The following is a 17406-nucleotide window of genomic DNA, read 5'->3' on the forward strand; positions in this document are numbered from 1 at the left end:
TCCATTGCTATATGCTGCTGTAGCACCCTGAGGATTCGGCTGCTACAGGGGTATTGCACCTCAACCCAGAGGTGTGATATTCCACTCCCGGGTAAGGATGGAGTGTGGAACTGAGCTCAGTTAGCTGCATGCACTACACACATCCCATTTCCGGGGAACAGACCGATGGTACTCCCACTAGAGAAATGTGCAGGTACAACAGTGTCTGTTCCTGGCTGGAGTGGGAGGGGGGTGGAACATCCCAGTAGTGTAGGGGCAGATAGGGGGAGCAGTCTGGGTAATGCTAGGAGCTCATTGGGTGCTGGTCACCTGAGCTCACACATAGAGGGAGTATATAAGGTGGGAACCATCTTAGATCAGGGTCAGTCTGTGAGACGTCAGTCTTTGTAGAGGAGGAGAGCAGAGGAGAAGAGCAGCTCCAAGGCCAAGAGAGAGAGAGAGGAGAAAGAAAGACCCAGAGGGGGAGAAAGAAGGAACTCCAAGAGCCCAAATTAGACCAGAGGGTGAAGAGTTGGCAACAGGGTACCGGATCCCAAGCTGGCAGAGGCTACAGCACACCTTAGCCAGGAACCGGAGGTCGTGGGCAGGATCTGCCACGATCACCCACTAAATCCACCCGGAAGGCAGACCAGGAATAGGGTCAGGGAACCCAGAAACAAGGGTTTACCACCAAGAGGCCCGAGGGAGCCGGACATAGGTGGATCCCTGGTGGGGAAGGCCAGAGAAGAGGACAGGACAGAAAGGGAGCTCAGGACCACGCTCCAGAATCACCTGGGGGTTGGCCGAGTCCAGGACCTGGTGGACGCAGCACGGCTCGGGTGGTCACTCAAGGCCGGAGTGACCAGAACAACTGCAGTAAGTAAACAAACCCTGAACTGCACAGCCCGACTCTGAGTCTCATTTCCATCCCCGCTGCACCACCACAACCCCCATCCTCTGCAACTGACCCCCTGAGGCTATACCCCTCCCGTTGGGGGTTATACTACCTGAGCTGCACATACATCACCAGCCTCAGCGGACCCTGCTGCAGCGGCGGCCGTATTGACCGCAATTCAACGGGTGGCGTAGTCGACACAAAAGAACATCTAGTAACATCATAAGGACTGCCACACACTGAGCTTGACACCCTGGGCACGGACCGGGTCACAGCCACTCGGAGACTACAACCCCCATCTGATCCGGCTCCGGGTATCCCCAACAACACTGGCCCAGGGGGCGCGTCACTGCCAGGGGGCAGCAGGTACAGAAAGCGGAAGGAGGCGACCGGCTGGCAGATGTCTCAGAACCTTGTTGTGGGCGCAGGACACACAGGCAGAAACAAAGTCTATTACGTCCTTGTGCAGGGTAGGCCACCAGTAGTGCCGGGTAATAAGCTGGAGGGTCTTTTTCTGACCGGCGTGGCCAGCCAGTTTAGACGAGTGACCCCAGTGAAGGATCTTCTCCCGATCAGGTACTGATACGAACGTCTTTCCGGGAGGGAGACGATTTAGACTCACGGGAGCCACCTGCATTACTCTGGCGGGATCGATGATGTGTTTCGGATCTTCCTCGAGATCAGACACCAGAAAGGATCGAGACAAGGCGTCCGCCTTGACGTTTTTGTCAGCCGGGCGAAAATGAAGAACAAAATCAAAGCGAGCAAAAAACAAGGACCACCGGGCTTGGCGCGGGTTAAGTCTCTGGGCATGCTGGAGGTAAGCCAAGTTCTTGTGGTCAGTGTAAATTATTACCGGGTGAAGAGCCCCCTCGAGCAGGTAACGCCACTCCTCCAATGCCAGTTTGATGGCCAATAACTCTCGGTCTCCTATGGAATAATTGCGCTCTGAGGAGGAGAAGAGTTTAGAGAAGAAGCCGCAAGTTACCATCCTCCCGGAAGATGATTTTTGAGTAAGTACCGCTCCGGCTCCAGAGGAGGAGGCGTCAACTTCCAGGAAGAACTGCTTGTTGCCGTCCGGGCGATGCAGCTCCGGGGCGGAAGAGAAGGCCTGTTTTAAGGAAAGAAAGGCCTCCTCTGCTTCGGGCGGCCACTCTTTGGGATTAGTACCCTTACGGGTGAGCGCGGAAATTGGGGCAGTCCGGGAAGAGAAGTGTGGTATGAAGAGGCGGTAGTAGTTGGCGAAGCCCAGGAACCGCTGAATGGCCTTCAACCCCTCCGGTCGAGGCCATTTCTCGATGGCAGACAGTTTCTCTGGATCCATTCGTAGGCCGGTCTGAGAAATAATGTAGCCCAAAAACGGAAGCGAGGTCTGCTCAAAGAGGCACTTCTCGTATTTAGCGAAGAGGTGATTCTGCCTGAGCCTGAGCAGGACCTGACGAACGTCCCTCCGATGAGTCTGGAGATCCGGAGAGAAGACCAAGATGTCGTCCAGGTACACCACTACGCAGGAGTAGAGAAGGTCCCGGAAGATGTCATTGACCAACTCTTGAAAGACGGCAGGAGCGTTAAAGAGACCAAAGGGCATTACCAGATATTCATAGTGGCCGTCCCGGGTGTTGAATGCCGTCTTCCATTCATCCCCCTGACGGATACGAACCAGGTTGTACGCCCCACGGAGGTCCAGTTTGGTGAAGATTCTAGCCCCCCTCAGACGATCAAATAACTCCAGAATGAGCGGAAGGGGGTACTTATTCTTCACCGTGATCTGGTTAAGGCCTCTATAGTCTATACAGGGACGGAGAGAGCCGTCCTTCTTTTTGACGAAAAAGAAGCCTGCTCCCGCCGGGGAGGTAGATTTCCGGATGAATCCCCTGGCCAGATTCTCCTCAATATATTCGGACATCGACCGGGTCTCAGCAGCGGATAATGGATAAATACGCCCACGGGGAGGAGTAGTACCGGGTAACAGGTCGATAGGGCAGTCGTATGGTCTATGTGGGGGTAGTGTCTCTGCCTCCTTTTTATTAAAGACATCAGAATAAGACCAATAAGGAATCGGAAGTCCAGGTAGATTAGCTGGGGTAGGAGAAGGACGGACGGGATGGACGGGAACCAGACAGGTCTTATGGCAGTCCTGTCCCCAGCGAAGGACTTCTCCGGTCTGCCAGTCAAGCACGGGTGCATGTCTCTGGAGCCAAGGTAGACCTAGCAAGAGGGCGTGAGAGAGTCCAGGCAGAACATGAAAGGAGATACTCTCAGAATGCAGCATTCCCACGTGCAGAGTAATGGATTCGGTGATGAGTTGGATGGGACGTGGTAAGAGACCTCCATCCACGGCAGCAACAGACAAGGGTACAGCCAGAGGTTTGGTGGGGATGCGGTATTTCTCTACCAGGGACTGTGAAATAAGATTCCCGGCTGCTCCAGAGTCAAGTTGGGCTAGTTCGAAATAACGGTTCTCCCCGCAGACGATTGAGACTGACAGCAGCAGAGATGGAGAGGATTTATTCTTGTCTAGGTCGACCTCTCTGAGCGAACCTAGACACAGGCGTTTCCCGACCTCTCCGGGCAGGCACGGATCCGGTGCTCCTTACTGCCACAGTAGAAGCAGCTCCCCTCGGCACGGCGTAAGTCCTGACGGGTTTTGACCATCTTGGTCTGGTCGACCTGCATAGGCTCAGGAGAGTGTACCTGGGGAGAGACGGAGGGAGTGACGGGTTTCTGAAAAGTAGGAGCTAGACGTGGAAACCTCCTCTCACGGGTGACCTCTTTGGCACGCTCCTGGAACCGTAGGTCAATCCGGGTGGCAAGAGTTATTAGGTCATCGAGAGTAGTAGGAATGTCCCGACCGGCAAGTTCATCTTTAATACGGCCGGACAGACCCTCCCAGAAGACGGATACCAGAGCGTCGTTATCCCAGGCCAGCTCCGAGGCAAGGGTACGGAACCGTATGGCATATTGGCCCACGGTGAGACTTCCCTGACGGAGGCGTAGCAGTGATGATGCGGATGAGGTCTTCCGTCCGGGTTCGTCGAAGACTTTCCGGAAAGCCGTGAGAAAGGCAGGCAAGTCGGACACCAGGGGGTCTCCTCTCTCCCATAGAGGATTTAGCCAGGCCAGGGCCTCCCCGGTGAGATGGGACATGATGAAGGCAATTTTGGCCCGGTCGGAGTTAAACTGGTGGGACAGGAGTTCAAAGTGCAGGGTGCACTGATTTATAAAGCCCCGAGCCTGAGCGGAGTCGCCTCCGAAGCGAGGAGGTGCAGAAAGCCGGGGTCCGGGGTAGGATACCATAGTATTGGTGGGCAGCGGAGCTGCCGGATTGCGAGTCATGGCTCTGGCGGTGGTTGCTGGTGGAGCAGTCAGAGTGTCCAGGCGAGTATTGACATTCCGCAGGTGACCCAGGATGGACTCCTGTTGGGACCTCTGACGGGACAGTTCATGACACAGGTCCGAGAGTGAGGGAGCTTGGGTGCCACCGGGTTCCATGGCCCGAGCAAACTGTAACGGGTCTGGGAGGCGGAACCTCTGAGCTACTATACAAGGGGGCGGTCCTTGTAAGGGAGCGGGTGGCGACCAGGCAGGCAGTCACAGCAGGTGACCGGGACAGTCTCTGGAAGAACGGGCAGGAGGTCACGGCAAGTGACCGGGGCAGTCTCTGGATGAACGGGCAGATGGTCACGGCAAGTGACCGGGGCAGTCTCTGGGTAAAGGTTTGGTACGACCTGTGGAGGCTGATGGTAGACGTGAGCTCCCAGGTGAGCAGGCGAGAGTCTCTGGATAAACGGGTGGTCACAGCATGTGACGGCGGAGTCTCCAGGAAGACCAACAGACAGGCGGCAGATGAGCGCTCCCAGGTGAGCGGGCAGAAGTCTCTGGACAGGCGGGTGGTCACAGCACGTGACGGCAGAGCCTCCAGGTAGGCTAGCAGACAGGCAGCAGATGAGAGCTCCCAGGTGAGCGGGCAGGAGTCACTGGACAGGCAGGTGGTCACAGCACGTGACGGCGGAGCCTCCAGGTAGGCTAGCAGGCAGGTAGCAGATGGGCGCTCCCAGGTGAGCGGGCAAGCTGGTCCATAGACAGACTGACAGGAGTTGGAAGGCAGACCGTCGGACCTCAGGCAAGCAGGCAGGTAGCTGATGTGCGCTCCCAGGTGAGCGGCAAGCTGGTCCTTAGACAGACTGACAGGAGTTGGAAGGCAGACCGTCGGACCACAGGCTAGCAGGCAGGTAGCAGAATATCAGGTAGGAATAAGACAGCAAGCTGGCAGGAGTCTGGCAGGTATCTGGCAGGTAACTGGCAACGGGACCTGAGGGCTGAAGCAGAGTAGTGAACAGTGCAACAACATTGCTCGGGCACCTCCATTTTGGAGGAGGTGCCTTATATATGGTGAAGTCTTCTGGCCATTGGCCGGGGACTCCTTAGGACGGCGCGCGCGGCCCCTTTAAGAGGGAGGGAGAGCGCGCACGCCCTAAGCACAGTGGCCGGGAAGGAGCGCGCGCTGCCAGCAGAGCGGGAGGAGGACGCCGGGCACAGAGCAGAGAGGTGAGGGGAACAGCGTCCCTGCCTAGCAGAGGGCAGGGACGCCGGCGCTACAAGTGTGACATGTTCCCATTAAAAAGGAGCGGATCTCCAATACTGTTTGCCTATGCAGTGAATGCAAAGGCTGCCAAAACTTTGGAGGAACTCCAATGCCCCTTGCAAGAGACGTAGAGTTCAGAGGCCGCCTGAAAACAATGTTCCCAATTATTAGGAAGTGTGTCTCCCATACTGTTTGCCTATGCAGTGAATGCAACGGCTGCCAAAACTTTGGAGGAACTCCATTGTCCCTTGCAAGAGACGTAGATATGGTGATATGGTAGATATGGTGGTGATATGGAGGAGGATGAGGAGAAGGAGGAGGACAAGAGCAAAGACAAAGTCTGGAAGCATATACCTGCATGGGAATAGAGTTAGACCTCCCCTAAAAAATGACACTGCACTTGAGTTTATGTTACGCTGCTATCATTCGGTGGTGTTGAGAAGTCTGGCCCAATCGAGCACTTGTTCATTTTTATAAAAGTCAGCCTGTCAGCATTTTCAGTTGACAGGTGGATGCGCCTATCGGTTATAATTCCACCGGCGGTACTAAAAACCCGCTCTGACACAACGCTAGCGGCAGGGCAGGCCGGGACCTCCAAGGCGTAGAGAGCCAGTTCATGCCACGTGTCCAGCTTGGATACCCAATAATTATAAGGGACAGAGGAATCACAGAGGACGTTGGTACAGTCGGCAAGGTACTCCCTCACCATCTTATGAAACTTTTCCCTCCTTGGGAGAGTACCCCGCGCCTCAGGGCCTGTGCGATGGGAGGGTCTGAGAAAACTGTCTCAGAACTTTGACAGTATTCCCCTGCCTCTGCTGGATTGGATTTCTGTCTCTCTCGCCTGTACTCCTTGGTAGTCCAGCGAACTGTGACCTCTGCCGCCAGCGGTTTTAGATGGGACTTTTTTAAATAATCCCACAACAAGGGCCTTCACCATTGTACTGCACCATTTTATTAGGCCTGTCCTGCACAGGAATAAGAGACAGAAAGTTCTCCTGATAGCGTGGGTCTAGAAGTGTCACCAACCAGTAATGACTGTCACCCAAAATTTGGACAACGCGAGGGTCATGGGAAAGGCAGCGTAACATAAACTCAACCATGTGTGACAGACTGCAAAGAGGTAAGACTTCCGTGTCCTCACCGTGAGGATGACTGACCATGCTCTACTCCTCATCTTCCTCCTCCCAGTCCTCAGGCCATCCTCGCTGAACAGACGGTATGACAGTTATGCAGATAGTACCATCTATAGCGCATGAAACTAGCTCCTCCTCTTCCTCATTGTCACCCAATCCATGTTGGGATGAGATGAGACTGGGCTGTGTGGAATCACTCTGTATGGTTCTTTGCTCCATCTCATCGTGCTCTGCCTGCAATGCATCCTCTTTAATTGTGAGCAGAGAGTAGACAGAGAAGCGGGATGGTGATGCTAATTATGGCGTCATCACTGCTCACCATCTTGGTGGAGTCCTCAAAGTTTTGGAGGATAGTACGGATGTCTGACATCCATGTCCACTCCTGAGGTCTTATGGGTGGAGTCTGAACTAAATACCGACGGCCTTGTTGATGCTTGGTAGTCAACAACTGCCATCTTCTGCTCACATATCCTTCCCAACATTTGCAATGTAGAGTTCCAACGCGTGGGGACAACTCAGATCCGTCGGTGAGCTGGAAGCTGCAAACACTGCTGAAGCACGGCAAGGGCGGCGAAAGCTGTGGCTTACTTTCTAAAATGGGCACACAGGTGTCGTACTTTAGCAGATCCGGCAGATCTGGGTAGGTTTTGAGAAACCACTAAACCACGAGGTTAAGCACATGGGCCAGTCATGGTACGTGTGTGAGCTCGCCTCACCTCAGAGCCGCCAACAGGTTCCGGCCTTTGTCACACATGACCATGCCTGACTGTATGGTCAGTGGTGTGAGCCACAGATCTGCCTGCTCCTTCAGAGCTGTCCACAACTCTTCAGCATTATGTGGTTTGTCACATAAGCATATTAGCTTCAGCACAGCCTGTTGCCGCTTGGCTGAGGCAGTGCTGCAGTGCTTCCAGCTTGCGACTGATGTGGTCATTTTGGAGATAGAGGCTGAAGAGGACGAGGAGGTGCAGGAGCTGTAGAATGTGGGGGTAACCCTGATTGACCCAGGGCCCGCAATCCTTGGCATGGGGAGGACGTGTTCCGTCTCAAGGTCCGACTGGGTCCCGGCTTCCACTATATTAACCTAGTGTGCCATCAGTGAGATGTACCGTCCCTGCCCACAAGCACTTGTCCACATCTCCGCGGCTTTCCCAATAGCTGCGTTGTTGAGGGCACGGCTAATGTTGTGGGACACGAGTTCATGTAATGCAGGGATGGCACACCGGGAGAAATAAGGACCAAGTACCGAGGGATGGCCACCGCTATCAAGTTGCGGAAAGCTTCTGTCTCCACGAGCCTAAAAGGCAACATTTTGAGCGCAAGCATTTGCGAAATGTGTGAATTTAGTAGTGTGGTCCATGGGCTGTTGGCTGTGTATTTGCGCTTGCGTTCTAAGGACTGGGGTAGGGACAACTGAATGCTGTGCTGGGATAAGGACGTGCTTGCTGATGGTGCTAGTTGAGAGTGTGCAATGACACGTGCAGGGCGGGAGGCATCTTCACATGCGCCATGGACAGGGGATTGGCGTGCATGCACAACAGTGGAAGAAGCAGCGGTGTCACCCACAGACACTGTTTCTGGACCCTGGGGTTCGGCCCACTTAGTCGGATGCTTTGCTGCCATGTGCCTGATCATGTTGGTGGTGATCAGGCTGCTAGTTTTGCTACTCCTGCTGATGCTGGCCTGGCAGGTGGTGCAAATGGCCTTTTTGGGGTTATCGGCAGAGTCTTTAAAAAATAACCAGACTTGGGAAGACCTAACAGTTGTTCTGGCAACTTCTGTTGTGTTGGCGTTACAAGGAACACTTTCCCGCCTTGTGTCTGTGTCTATCACACTGCTTATTCCTGCCTGTTGTGGTGTTACACCTCCCTCCCCCTGTGTGCTGCTGTCCTCGCTCTGCATGTCCCCCTGCCAGGTGGGTCAGTTACTATATCATCCACCACCTCGTCTTCCAGTTCCGCACCCTAGTCCTCCTCCTGACTTTCTGGCAATTGTGTCTCATCATCATCATCATCATCCACCTCTTGCGACAGTAATTGCACTTTCCCACCATTGCCTTTGTGTGGCTGTGGCTGCTCTAATATTTGGGCATCACTACTCCTCTTGACTCGCTTGAAGCTGGCTGGGCGAGAGGCCCAAATCTACACATGGAAAAGTGAACAGCTTTCTGAATGTCGAAGTGTGGGATCAGTTGTCACCGGGCACTCGGCATGGTGGGAGGAAGGAGGATCAGGTGAGGAATATGAGGTCCAGACTCACGGCTACTGAGACTTGACCGTGTGGATGATAGGGTGGTGTTGGTGGTGGCAAAGTGACTGGAAGCATTATCTGCTATCCATCCAACAACCTTTTGACACTGCTCTGGGTTCAAAAGTGGTGTACTGCGGTCCACTAGTAATTGGGACAGGAAGCTCGAGATATGGGTGTTTGTTGTAGCACAATTTCAGTTTTCCTACGGCCACGTCCTTGGCCTCAGCCTCTGCATGCACCATCACCATTACGTCCACTTCCCCGTCCCTTGCCACGCACCTTGCCCATTTTAAAAGGAGGACAATATTTTCCATGTTCACAAGAAATGGCTGAATTTGGAATGCAGTTATATGTCTGACAGAGAACCATGATTTTAAGTAGCAGGCCTGTAATTTAGTAATATTATTCTACACAGAGACATAGTATGAAAAGCTTGACCGACACACTGCAATGAAATGAAAATGAAAGAAATGGCTCATTTTAGAACACTCTTATAGGTGATATGTCTGCCATGGGACCACGGTTTTAAATAGAAGGCCTATAATTTACTAAAACTATTTTTCACAGACACCTAGTGTGAATAGTTTGACTGACACACTGCAACGAAATGAAAATGGAAGAAATGGCTGATTTTGGAACACTCTTATAGGTGATATGTCTGACAGAGAACCACGGTTTTAAATAGCAGTCCTGTAATTTACTAATACTATTCTTCACAGACACCTAGTGTGAATAGCTTGAGCGACACACTGCAACAGAATGGAAAAGGAGGCCAATATTTTTCACGTTCAGTTCAAATTTCTGGATTTTTATTGCTGAAATATGGAACAGATCTGTCTGTATTCTGCAGTGCTAACAAGCAAATGGAGCAGAAAAGTGGTGTACTCTGGATTGCTTTTTAAGCAAATAACCAGGATTAAGATAACAAAAATATTGCCCTGGCCCCTGATATCTGGGTCTATGTCTACAAATATCTGTAATTATTACAACAGCAGACTGGACGTTCAATGGACCTTCTTGCACTATATGCACTGCAGTCTGCCACATACACTGTCTGCCTGCCTAACTCCTGCCTAACACTGATTATATGCAGCTGGATTAGTCCTTAGAAGGACTGTTAGTTCAGATGGATATATACAGTATATATATATATATATATATATATATATATATATATATGTTGTGGAATACCTATACCAACAGGACGTTTAATGGACCCTCTTGCACTATATGCACTACATTCTGTCACATACACTGCCTGCCTGACGAACTCCTGCTATCACCACTGAATATATGCAGCTGGATTAGTCCTCAAAAGGACTCTTAGTTCAGTTGGATATATACATAAATTTGTTGTGGAATACCTATACTAACTATAAACAAGCAAATCTCTCCCTGACTCAGCAGCACCTCTCCCTATTCTTTCTGTTTCCGGGGGAAAACTGTGACGAGCATAGCGGCGTCAGGTCTTATATAGACCTGATGATGCTGTGCAGCCAGCCAATCACTATAATGCCCACAACCAACATGGCTACAGCATTACAGTGAGTGGCTGGCAATCTCTGCATGTTAATTGTCTCTCTAAAGAGCGCAAAGCATGCAGGGAGGGGACCTCCCGAGCAACCCGGAAATACTCGCCGATCTTGTCAAGCACCGAGATGCTCGGGAGAGTACCGAACAGTGGCGAGCACGTTCGCTCATCACTAATTAATACATAATAAACACATTTACATATAAAAGAATAAATAATATTACTGTGTAATAAAAGACACATTCGCAGTTGTTTGATCTGTAAGAGTTAGGACTTTATTATCATACCTTTGCTATAATATACTTCTAATTTGGATTACATAGTTCCACTTCATTGTTTATAAGAAGCAGGTTATTAAGTTAGTAATGCATCACTTTCACGTATGAAATAATTTAAATAGACATGAGAAATTAAATATGACAAAAGAATCATACCACAAAGAATCAACTAAGAACTTTTTCCACCTTCACCTATAATCTGTACAAATCCATTGAGAAACAAACTAAAATCATTTTGAGGGGGGAAATAAAAATAACAACAAAACTAAAATAATATGGTTGCATAAATGTGGTAAACACCCCGTTATAACTGAGGATGTGAATGTGTTCAGAATAAGTCAATCACTCTTAAACTCATGTTAAATAGTCATCAGTACAGAGCTGCCATCAGTTGCATTGATTCTTATCAACCCCAAGTAAAGTTTAGCTGTTCTAGTAGGATTTTCCTGATATTTTCTTAGTTATTTTTTTTTCAGCCAAAGCCATGGTCCAACTTAAAACACAGCAAAGGAATCTCATTGTTAAAAGTTATCAGTCAGAAGGGTACAATTTTTTTTAAGGCATTAAATATACTATGGAACACTGTGAAGACAGTTATCAAGAAAAGGCTTAAATTTGGCACAACAGTGGCATTACCTAGAACTGAGTGAAATGTATATATAAAAAAAATAATTGGTCTTTGAGGCTGCCAAGAGGCCTAAAGCAAATTAAAGGAGCTGAAGGCATTTCTAGCAAGTAATGGTTGTGTACTGCATGTGACAACAATGCCCATATTCTTCATATGTCTGGCCTGTGGTGTAAGGTGGCAAGGCGGAGGCCTTTTCTTACACAGAAAACCATCCAAGCCCAGCTATGTTTTGGCAAAATCTACATCCAGGCTGCCAAAAGCATTTGAGAAATAGTCTTATTGTCTAATGAGACCAATGTTGAAATTTTTAGCCATAATGCCAAAAGATATGTTTGGCACAAAGCCAACAATGAGCATCCCCAAAAGAACACAATAACCACTGTGAACCATGTTGGAGGCAGCATTATGTTTTGCGGCTGTTTTTTGGCAGCTGGAACTGGGACTTTAGTCAAGGTGGAGGGAATTATGAACTGTTTTAAATATCAGTTACCTTTGCATCAAAACCCACTGGCCTCTACTAAAAGGCTGAAAATGAAGGGAAATTTTATCTTTAAGCATGACAATGACCCTAAACATACCTCCAAATCAACAAAAGAATGGCTTAGTCTGAAGATCAATACAGACAGGAGATGCCCTCACAATCTGACAGATTTGGAGCACTATTGCGAGGGAGAGTGGGCAAAGATTGCAAATTCTGATGTGCAATGCTGATAAGACTACTACCCAAAAAGACTGAATGCTATCATAAATTCAAAGGGTACATAAACAAAGTATTAGTTTAAGAGTGTGCATATTTAGGCAACCACAATATTTTAGTTCTTTCATTTTCTTCTCCACCCAAAAAATCTCAGTTTATTTTTAAATTGACTTGCAGATATAAAAAAATGAGAGAAGACAGAGCTATTCATATTACTTGAAAATTAAAATCTCAATATATATATACAATCCTACAAAAATAATCAAAATAGAGAGTCCTCAGTGGTTGATACCTTATAATGGCTAACTGAAGAGATGATAACAAATTGCAAGTTTTAGAGACTACTCAGGACTCTTCATCAGGCATAGTATAACACAAAAGACAAAAGGAATAGTGCAGTAAATAAGACAAATGATTTGAAACAGAACTATCAATAACAATAATATATTACATTTGCCTGATGAAGAGACTTGAGTTTTTTTCGAAAGCTTGCTATTTGTTATTATCTTTTCACTTAGTCATTAAAAGGTATCAACCACTGAGGAATCTCAATTTTGATTTTTTTTTCTATCTACTTGCTTAACATGGTACAAAGATACATTTTTCCTGTAGAATCCTAAAATAATTATTACGCCTATTCCTTCCCTTAAACAAACTGGAAATAAAACAAACTAATTTGTAGCAACAATAACCTCAATATTACCAGCAACAACTGATTTTATACCTAATATTCTTTTGCACATATTTCTTAATTTTCGATTTCCTTTAATTAAAATGATGGCATTTAGTGTAGGAAAACTGGAAATTGCAAGAAAACACATAGAAAATGTTAAACTGCCGATTGCTGTAGTTTCATTGATTATCATATTAAGGGCCCAAATAAAATATAAGTAAAGTAGTAACAGTGATGTGACTGTTTTTGCCGCAGATAAGTGGGAATTGATTTTTCCACCACCGGATCCTTCATTGCTATGTTTCATTCGTATCATGTGCATACACAGAGACAATAAGATGCCTCCAGCGGTAAATACAATAATGACAAGAGCCACAGCACATAACAGCACGTACACGTTAAATAGGCAATTGCATTTGCTCTTTAATTTAAAAGAAATCATAAATGTTCTGTTCCCTGTATAGTTAGAAATAGGATTAAATGAGATATCAATTACATGATACAGGTCCCAATAGGATGGTAGTCCTGCAGCCCAAGACATAACAATAGAGAAAATGATCATCCAGGGGACCAATCCTGCGAGCTTGGCTTTTAACATGTGAAAAAATGTCCCGGTAAAGTTGATGATCTTTACACAGTAGTAAAAGCATAGAACAACAGAACACCAAAGACTGGAGAATGCAAAAGAAAACATGATGACCACCATTGAATTAAACACCTTGGTTTGAGAGTAAAATGTTATAAACAAGAAGTAAAAAATCTCATTTATTAAAACTGCCCCTTGCAGAGAGATGTTAGAGAGGCTGATACTATTGATGATGAAATCACAAGGGTTAAGTTTGTAGGTCTTCAACCAATCTAGAAAGTGGACTATCAGAATGAATACATTCCCCATTATACCCGTCAAAGCCAGAAGAGCATGCAAGCTGACGGCGACGGATGGCTGTAGATCACCCATGGTCAATGCAAAATAATATCCTTGTAAAGTCTATTCCATGATCAGCAGTAATCGGTCTTCAATGATTGTTCTGGTGTGAAGTCAATCCCACATAGGTCAAGTTATGTCCTACTCAACATTTTGTTGCTTCTTTATGTTGTCCTAGGCAAAAAAAATTATTTAAATTCTTCATCTAAAAATTTGAGGTTGTTATTAATTTTAGAGTTTTGGTGTCTTTTTTTACAGGTGTCCATTACTTACTTCATACATCTTGTTGCTGTTGAAATTATCTAAAAATTATTACAATTCCCAATTTCTCATGGAAAGATTTGTAATTTCTATCTCCCGGTAACTCAGTCTTGCTCTCAATGGTAAGGAAAACCTTAACCAAGGCGGAAAATCCATTCTATTTGCTAACCACTGAAATGCACAACACTATGGAGGTCAGAAAAATATTTGCAAGTCAACAAAAAAGTAGATGGCTTCCTTTCCATCTCTTTATTTGTTAAATATACAAATGTTGTGGGTTTTACTCTTTCAAATGCCTGAGATAAACATCTACCAAACAATACTAGAAATTAGCATTTGTCTGTAAATGAATCCTCATGCTGTACAACTGATCGTTGTCAAAAGAGAAACAAAAAATGCAGTTTCTGGACTATTGGAAATCTGATATGTATCTGCTTTTAAACAAGATAAGTATTTAAAAAGCCCTAGCTTTATTTTTACTGGATAAATATTAGGTAGATCGGTGTCCTCCAATAATAGTTCGAATTGAAGCATGCCAGTTGCTGGTCTTTCTCGGTTAAGAATATAAGAGAACCAATTATGGTACTGCACTGGAGGATGGCATTGTGACTCGGCAAGATTTCCATAAATTGTCATTACTTAATGTGGCAGAGAAAGTGCCAGTGTCAGAAATATCAGAACTTTTACCAGCAAATACAGCTCAACTGAGCATTCGTTTTCAATGCTTAGAGCAGAAACTTACGGTATGGAAACCAGGCCATCAGCTTTTAATTCATTAAAGGGGTTTTCTCACTTTAGGAAGTTATGACATATCACTAGGATATTCCATCAATTACTATTGTTTGAGAGTATAACTGCAAGGACTGCCACCATTTATGGAAATGATAGAGTCCTGTATTTTCTAAAGACTTGCCATTAGCAGCTTGCCATTAGCAGTTCAACGCACAGTTGGTAGACCTGGAAAAAGACTATGGGATCTTTGTTCTTTTGCTGTTGGGTGGATACCCCAGTGATATGTCTACAATACACAATAAAGCTATTGTCCGGTCTAAGTAAATTTATTCAGATATACTTAATATTGTAGGAAAAAAAATAGAGCTAGGCTAGGTTCACACATTGCGTTTCTGCAGTGTTTTTTTTGCTGCCTTATTTATTGCAAATTAAAAACTGCTTTTTCAAGCACCAGCAAAAACTGTGAAATTTCAGAAATCTCAGGCACACAATTGCTTTTTATTCCTGACTGAATTAGAAAACTGCTGTGTTTCTTAAATCTGCAGTATGTCAATTCTTTCAGCATTTTTGCAACATATTTTCTCCATGGAAAGTAATGAGAGTGCAAAAAAGCTGCAAACAAAAAGCGTAACCATGCATTTTTGCAGATTTTTTTGATTAATATACTGAAGCTTTCTTTATTACACATGTACACTGCTCAAAAAAATAAAGTGAACACTTAAACAACAGAATATAACTCCAAGTAAATCAAACTTCTGTGAAACCAAACTGTCCACTTAGGAAGCAACACTGATTGACAATCAATTTCACATGCTGTTGTGCAAATGGAATAGACAATAGATGGAAATTATTGGCAATTATCAAGACACACTCAATAAAGGAGTAGTTCTGCAGATGTGGACCACAGACCACATCTCAGTACCAATGCTTCTGGCTGAAGTTTTGGTCACTTTTGAATGTTGGTTGTGCTTTCACACTCGTGGTAGCATGAGACGGACTCTACAACCCACAGAAGTTGCTCAGGTAGTGCAGCTCATCCAGGATGGCACATCAATGCGAGCTGTGGCAAGAAGGATTGCTGTGTCTGTCAGCGTAGTGTCCAGAGGCTGGAGGCGCTACCAGGAGACAGGCCAGTACACCAGGAGACGTGGAGGGGGCCGTAGGAGGGCAAAAACCCAGCAGCAGGACCGCTACCTCCGCCTTTGTGCAAGGAGGAACAGGAGGAGCACTGCCAGAGCCCCGCAATATGACCTCCAGCAGGCCACAAATATGCATGTGTCTGCACAAACGGTAAGAAACCGACTCCATGAGGGTGGTATGAGGGCCCGACGTCCACAGATGGGGGTTGTGCTCACAGCCCAACACCGTGCAGGACGCTTGGCATTTGCCACAGATCACCACGATTGGCAGAGTCGCCACTGGCGCCCTGTGCTCTTCAAAGATGAAAGCAGGTTCACACTGAGCAATGTGACAGACGTGACAGAGTCTGGAGATGCCGTGGAGAACAATCTGCTGCCTGCAACATCCTTCAGCATGACCGGTTTTGTTATGGGGACGGTTGCAAACATCTTTACTAATAATGGAAAGCAACCGAACCCGGAGTCCGCGATGCAGCCTGGAAGACTGCGGCCGAACACCTTCTGGGTAAGAAGGTAAAACAACCAATTAATATATAAATCCCTCCAGTGTTACTGCACACCGGGACGGGAAAAGGTATTCGCACTTTCTCCGTTAACTGCACGAGAGATGTGCGACAAATAATGTAGCCGTAGCCCTGTTAACTGCACAGAGGCTACGCAGCAGGCGCTAGGACGTGTGTGTAACTCACGCCAGCGAATACGTGCTCCCAACCGGTGTGCTACCGGACTGTGGAGTAACTCTCCACGTGGCTAACAGGCGGTGCCAGGAATACGGAGTCCGCAGTCTTGCTCGGGGTGTATAGCGACCCCCTTGTTGGAGCCAGACTGTCAAACGGAACTACCTGACTCCCTCCAGCTAAGACTGCCTATCCCTAGCTAAATCTGCCTGTCCGAAGCTAGAGCAGCAAGAGAGCACATGGAGCCCAAACAGACAAGCGTCCACAAAGTAACACAACCTTAGCTCAATGATCAGAGCGCACCGCCATGTTTGTGGGCGGGCTATTTTAAGACTAAGCCCTGCCTACCGTCGCATTATTGGTCGCACTACTGATGACGTCACCAACGGCCAATCAGGCGGTGCCAGGTCACCGGATCAGCTGACACCAAGCCAACAATCACGGTCCGCCATGTCACGGGCATGCTCAGTGCAGTGCATCCTGGACTTAGGCTGTAGAAGGCCTGTTCCCCTCCACAACCTATGCTTAACACTACTAGGAACAAAGACCCAAGACACAACTTGTACATCTCGCGCACCAGCTAGGTGTTGGGAACGACGGTGTTGCTGAGCAGCATCTGCCCTGGCTGGACCAGAATGGGAGACCACAGAATCCACTGATGATTCTGAACCAATTTCAGATACAGCAAACGCCCGACGCCTAATATTATCCCACCTTCTAACATCCCCCTCCACTTGATGTTCATATTCCTCAATGAGCAAGGGAGCATGAATGTGGTCCACTGGTTCCCAGGAACGATCCTCAGATCCATGGCCCCTCCAGTGTACTAGGTAGTATTTTTTCCCATGAACCATCTTAGACCCCACGATCGCCTGTACCTCGAGATCATCACCCCTGGTGTCTGAAGCAGGTTGGGGTTCAGAGAATTTTGTCAGGCGAACCGGCTTAAGGAGCGACACATGAAAAGTGTTGTGAATCTTCATGTGTCGTGGTAACTGTAAGCGGTACACTACGGGGTTT

The 17406-nt window shown here is 47.4% G+C and overlaps 1 protein-coding gene across 1 annotated transcript; it reads right to left on the minus strand.

The window, feature by feature from the left end:
- Nucleotides 1–12650: 12650 nt before the first annotated feature.
- Nucleotides 12651–13610, minus strand: LOC141271641 (taste receptor type 2 member 40-like). The gene has a single exon (XM_073681683.1). It carries the CDS (start codon nucleotides 13608–13610, stop codon nucleotides 12651–12653), a length of 960 nt encoding a protein of 319 aa, XP_073537784.1.
- Nucleotides 13611–17406: the final 3796 nt, after the last annotated feature.

Source organism: Phyllobates terribilis, unplaced genomic scaffold, assembly GCF_046119375.1.
Source record: "Phyllobates terribilis strain yellow unplaced genomic scaffold, ASM4611937v1 Scaffold_5__5_contigs__length_657084704, whole genome shotgun sequence".
NCBI lineage: Eukaryota > Metazoa > Chordata > Amphibia > Anura > Dendrobatidae > Phyllobates > Phyllobates terribilis.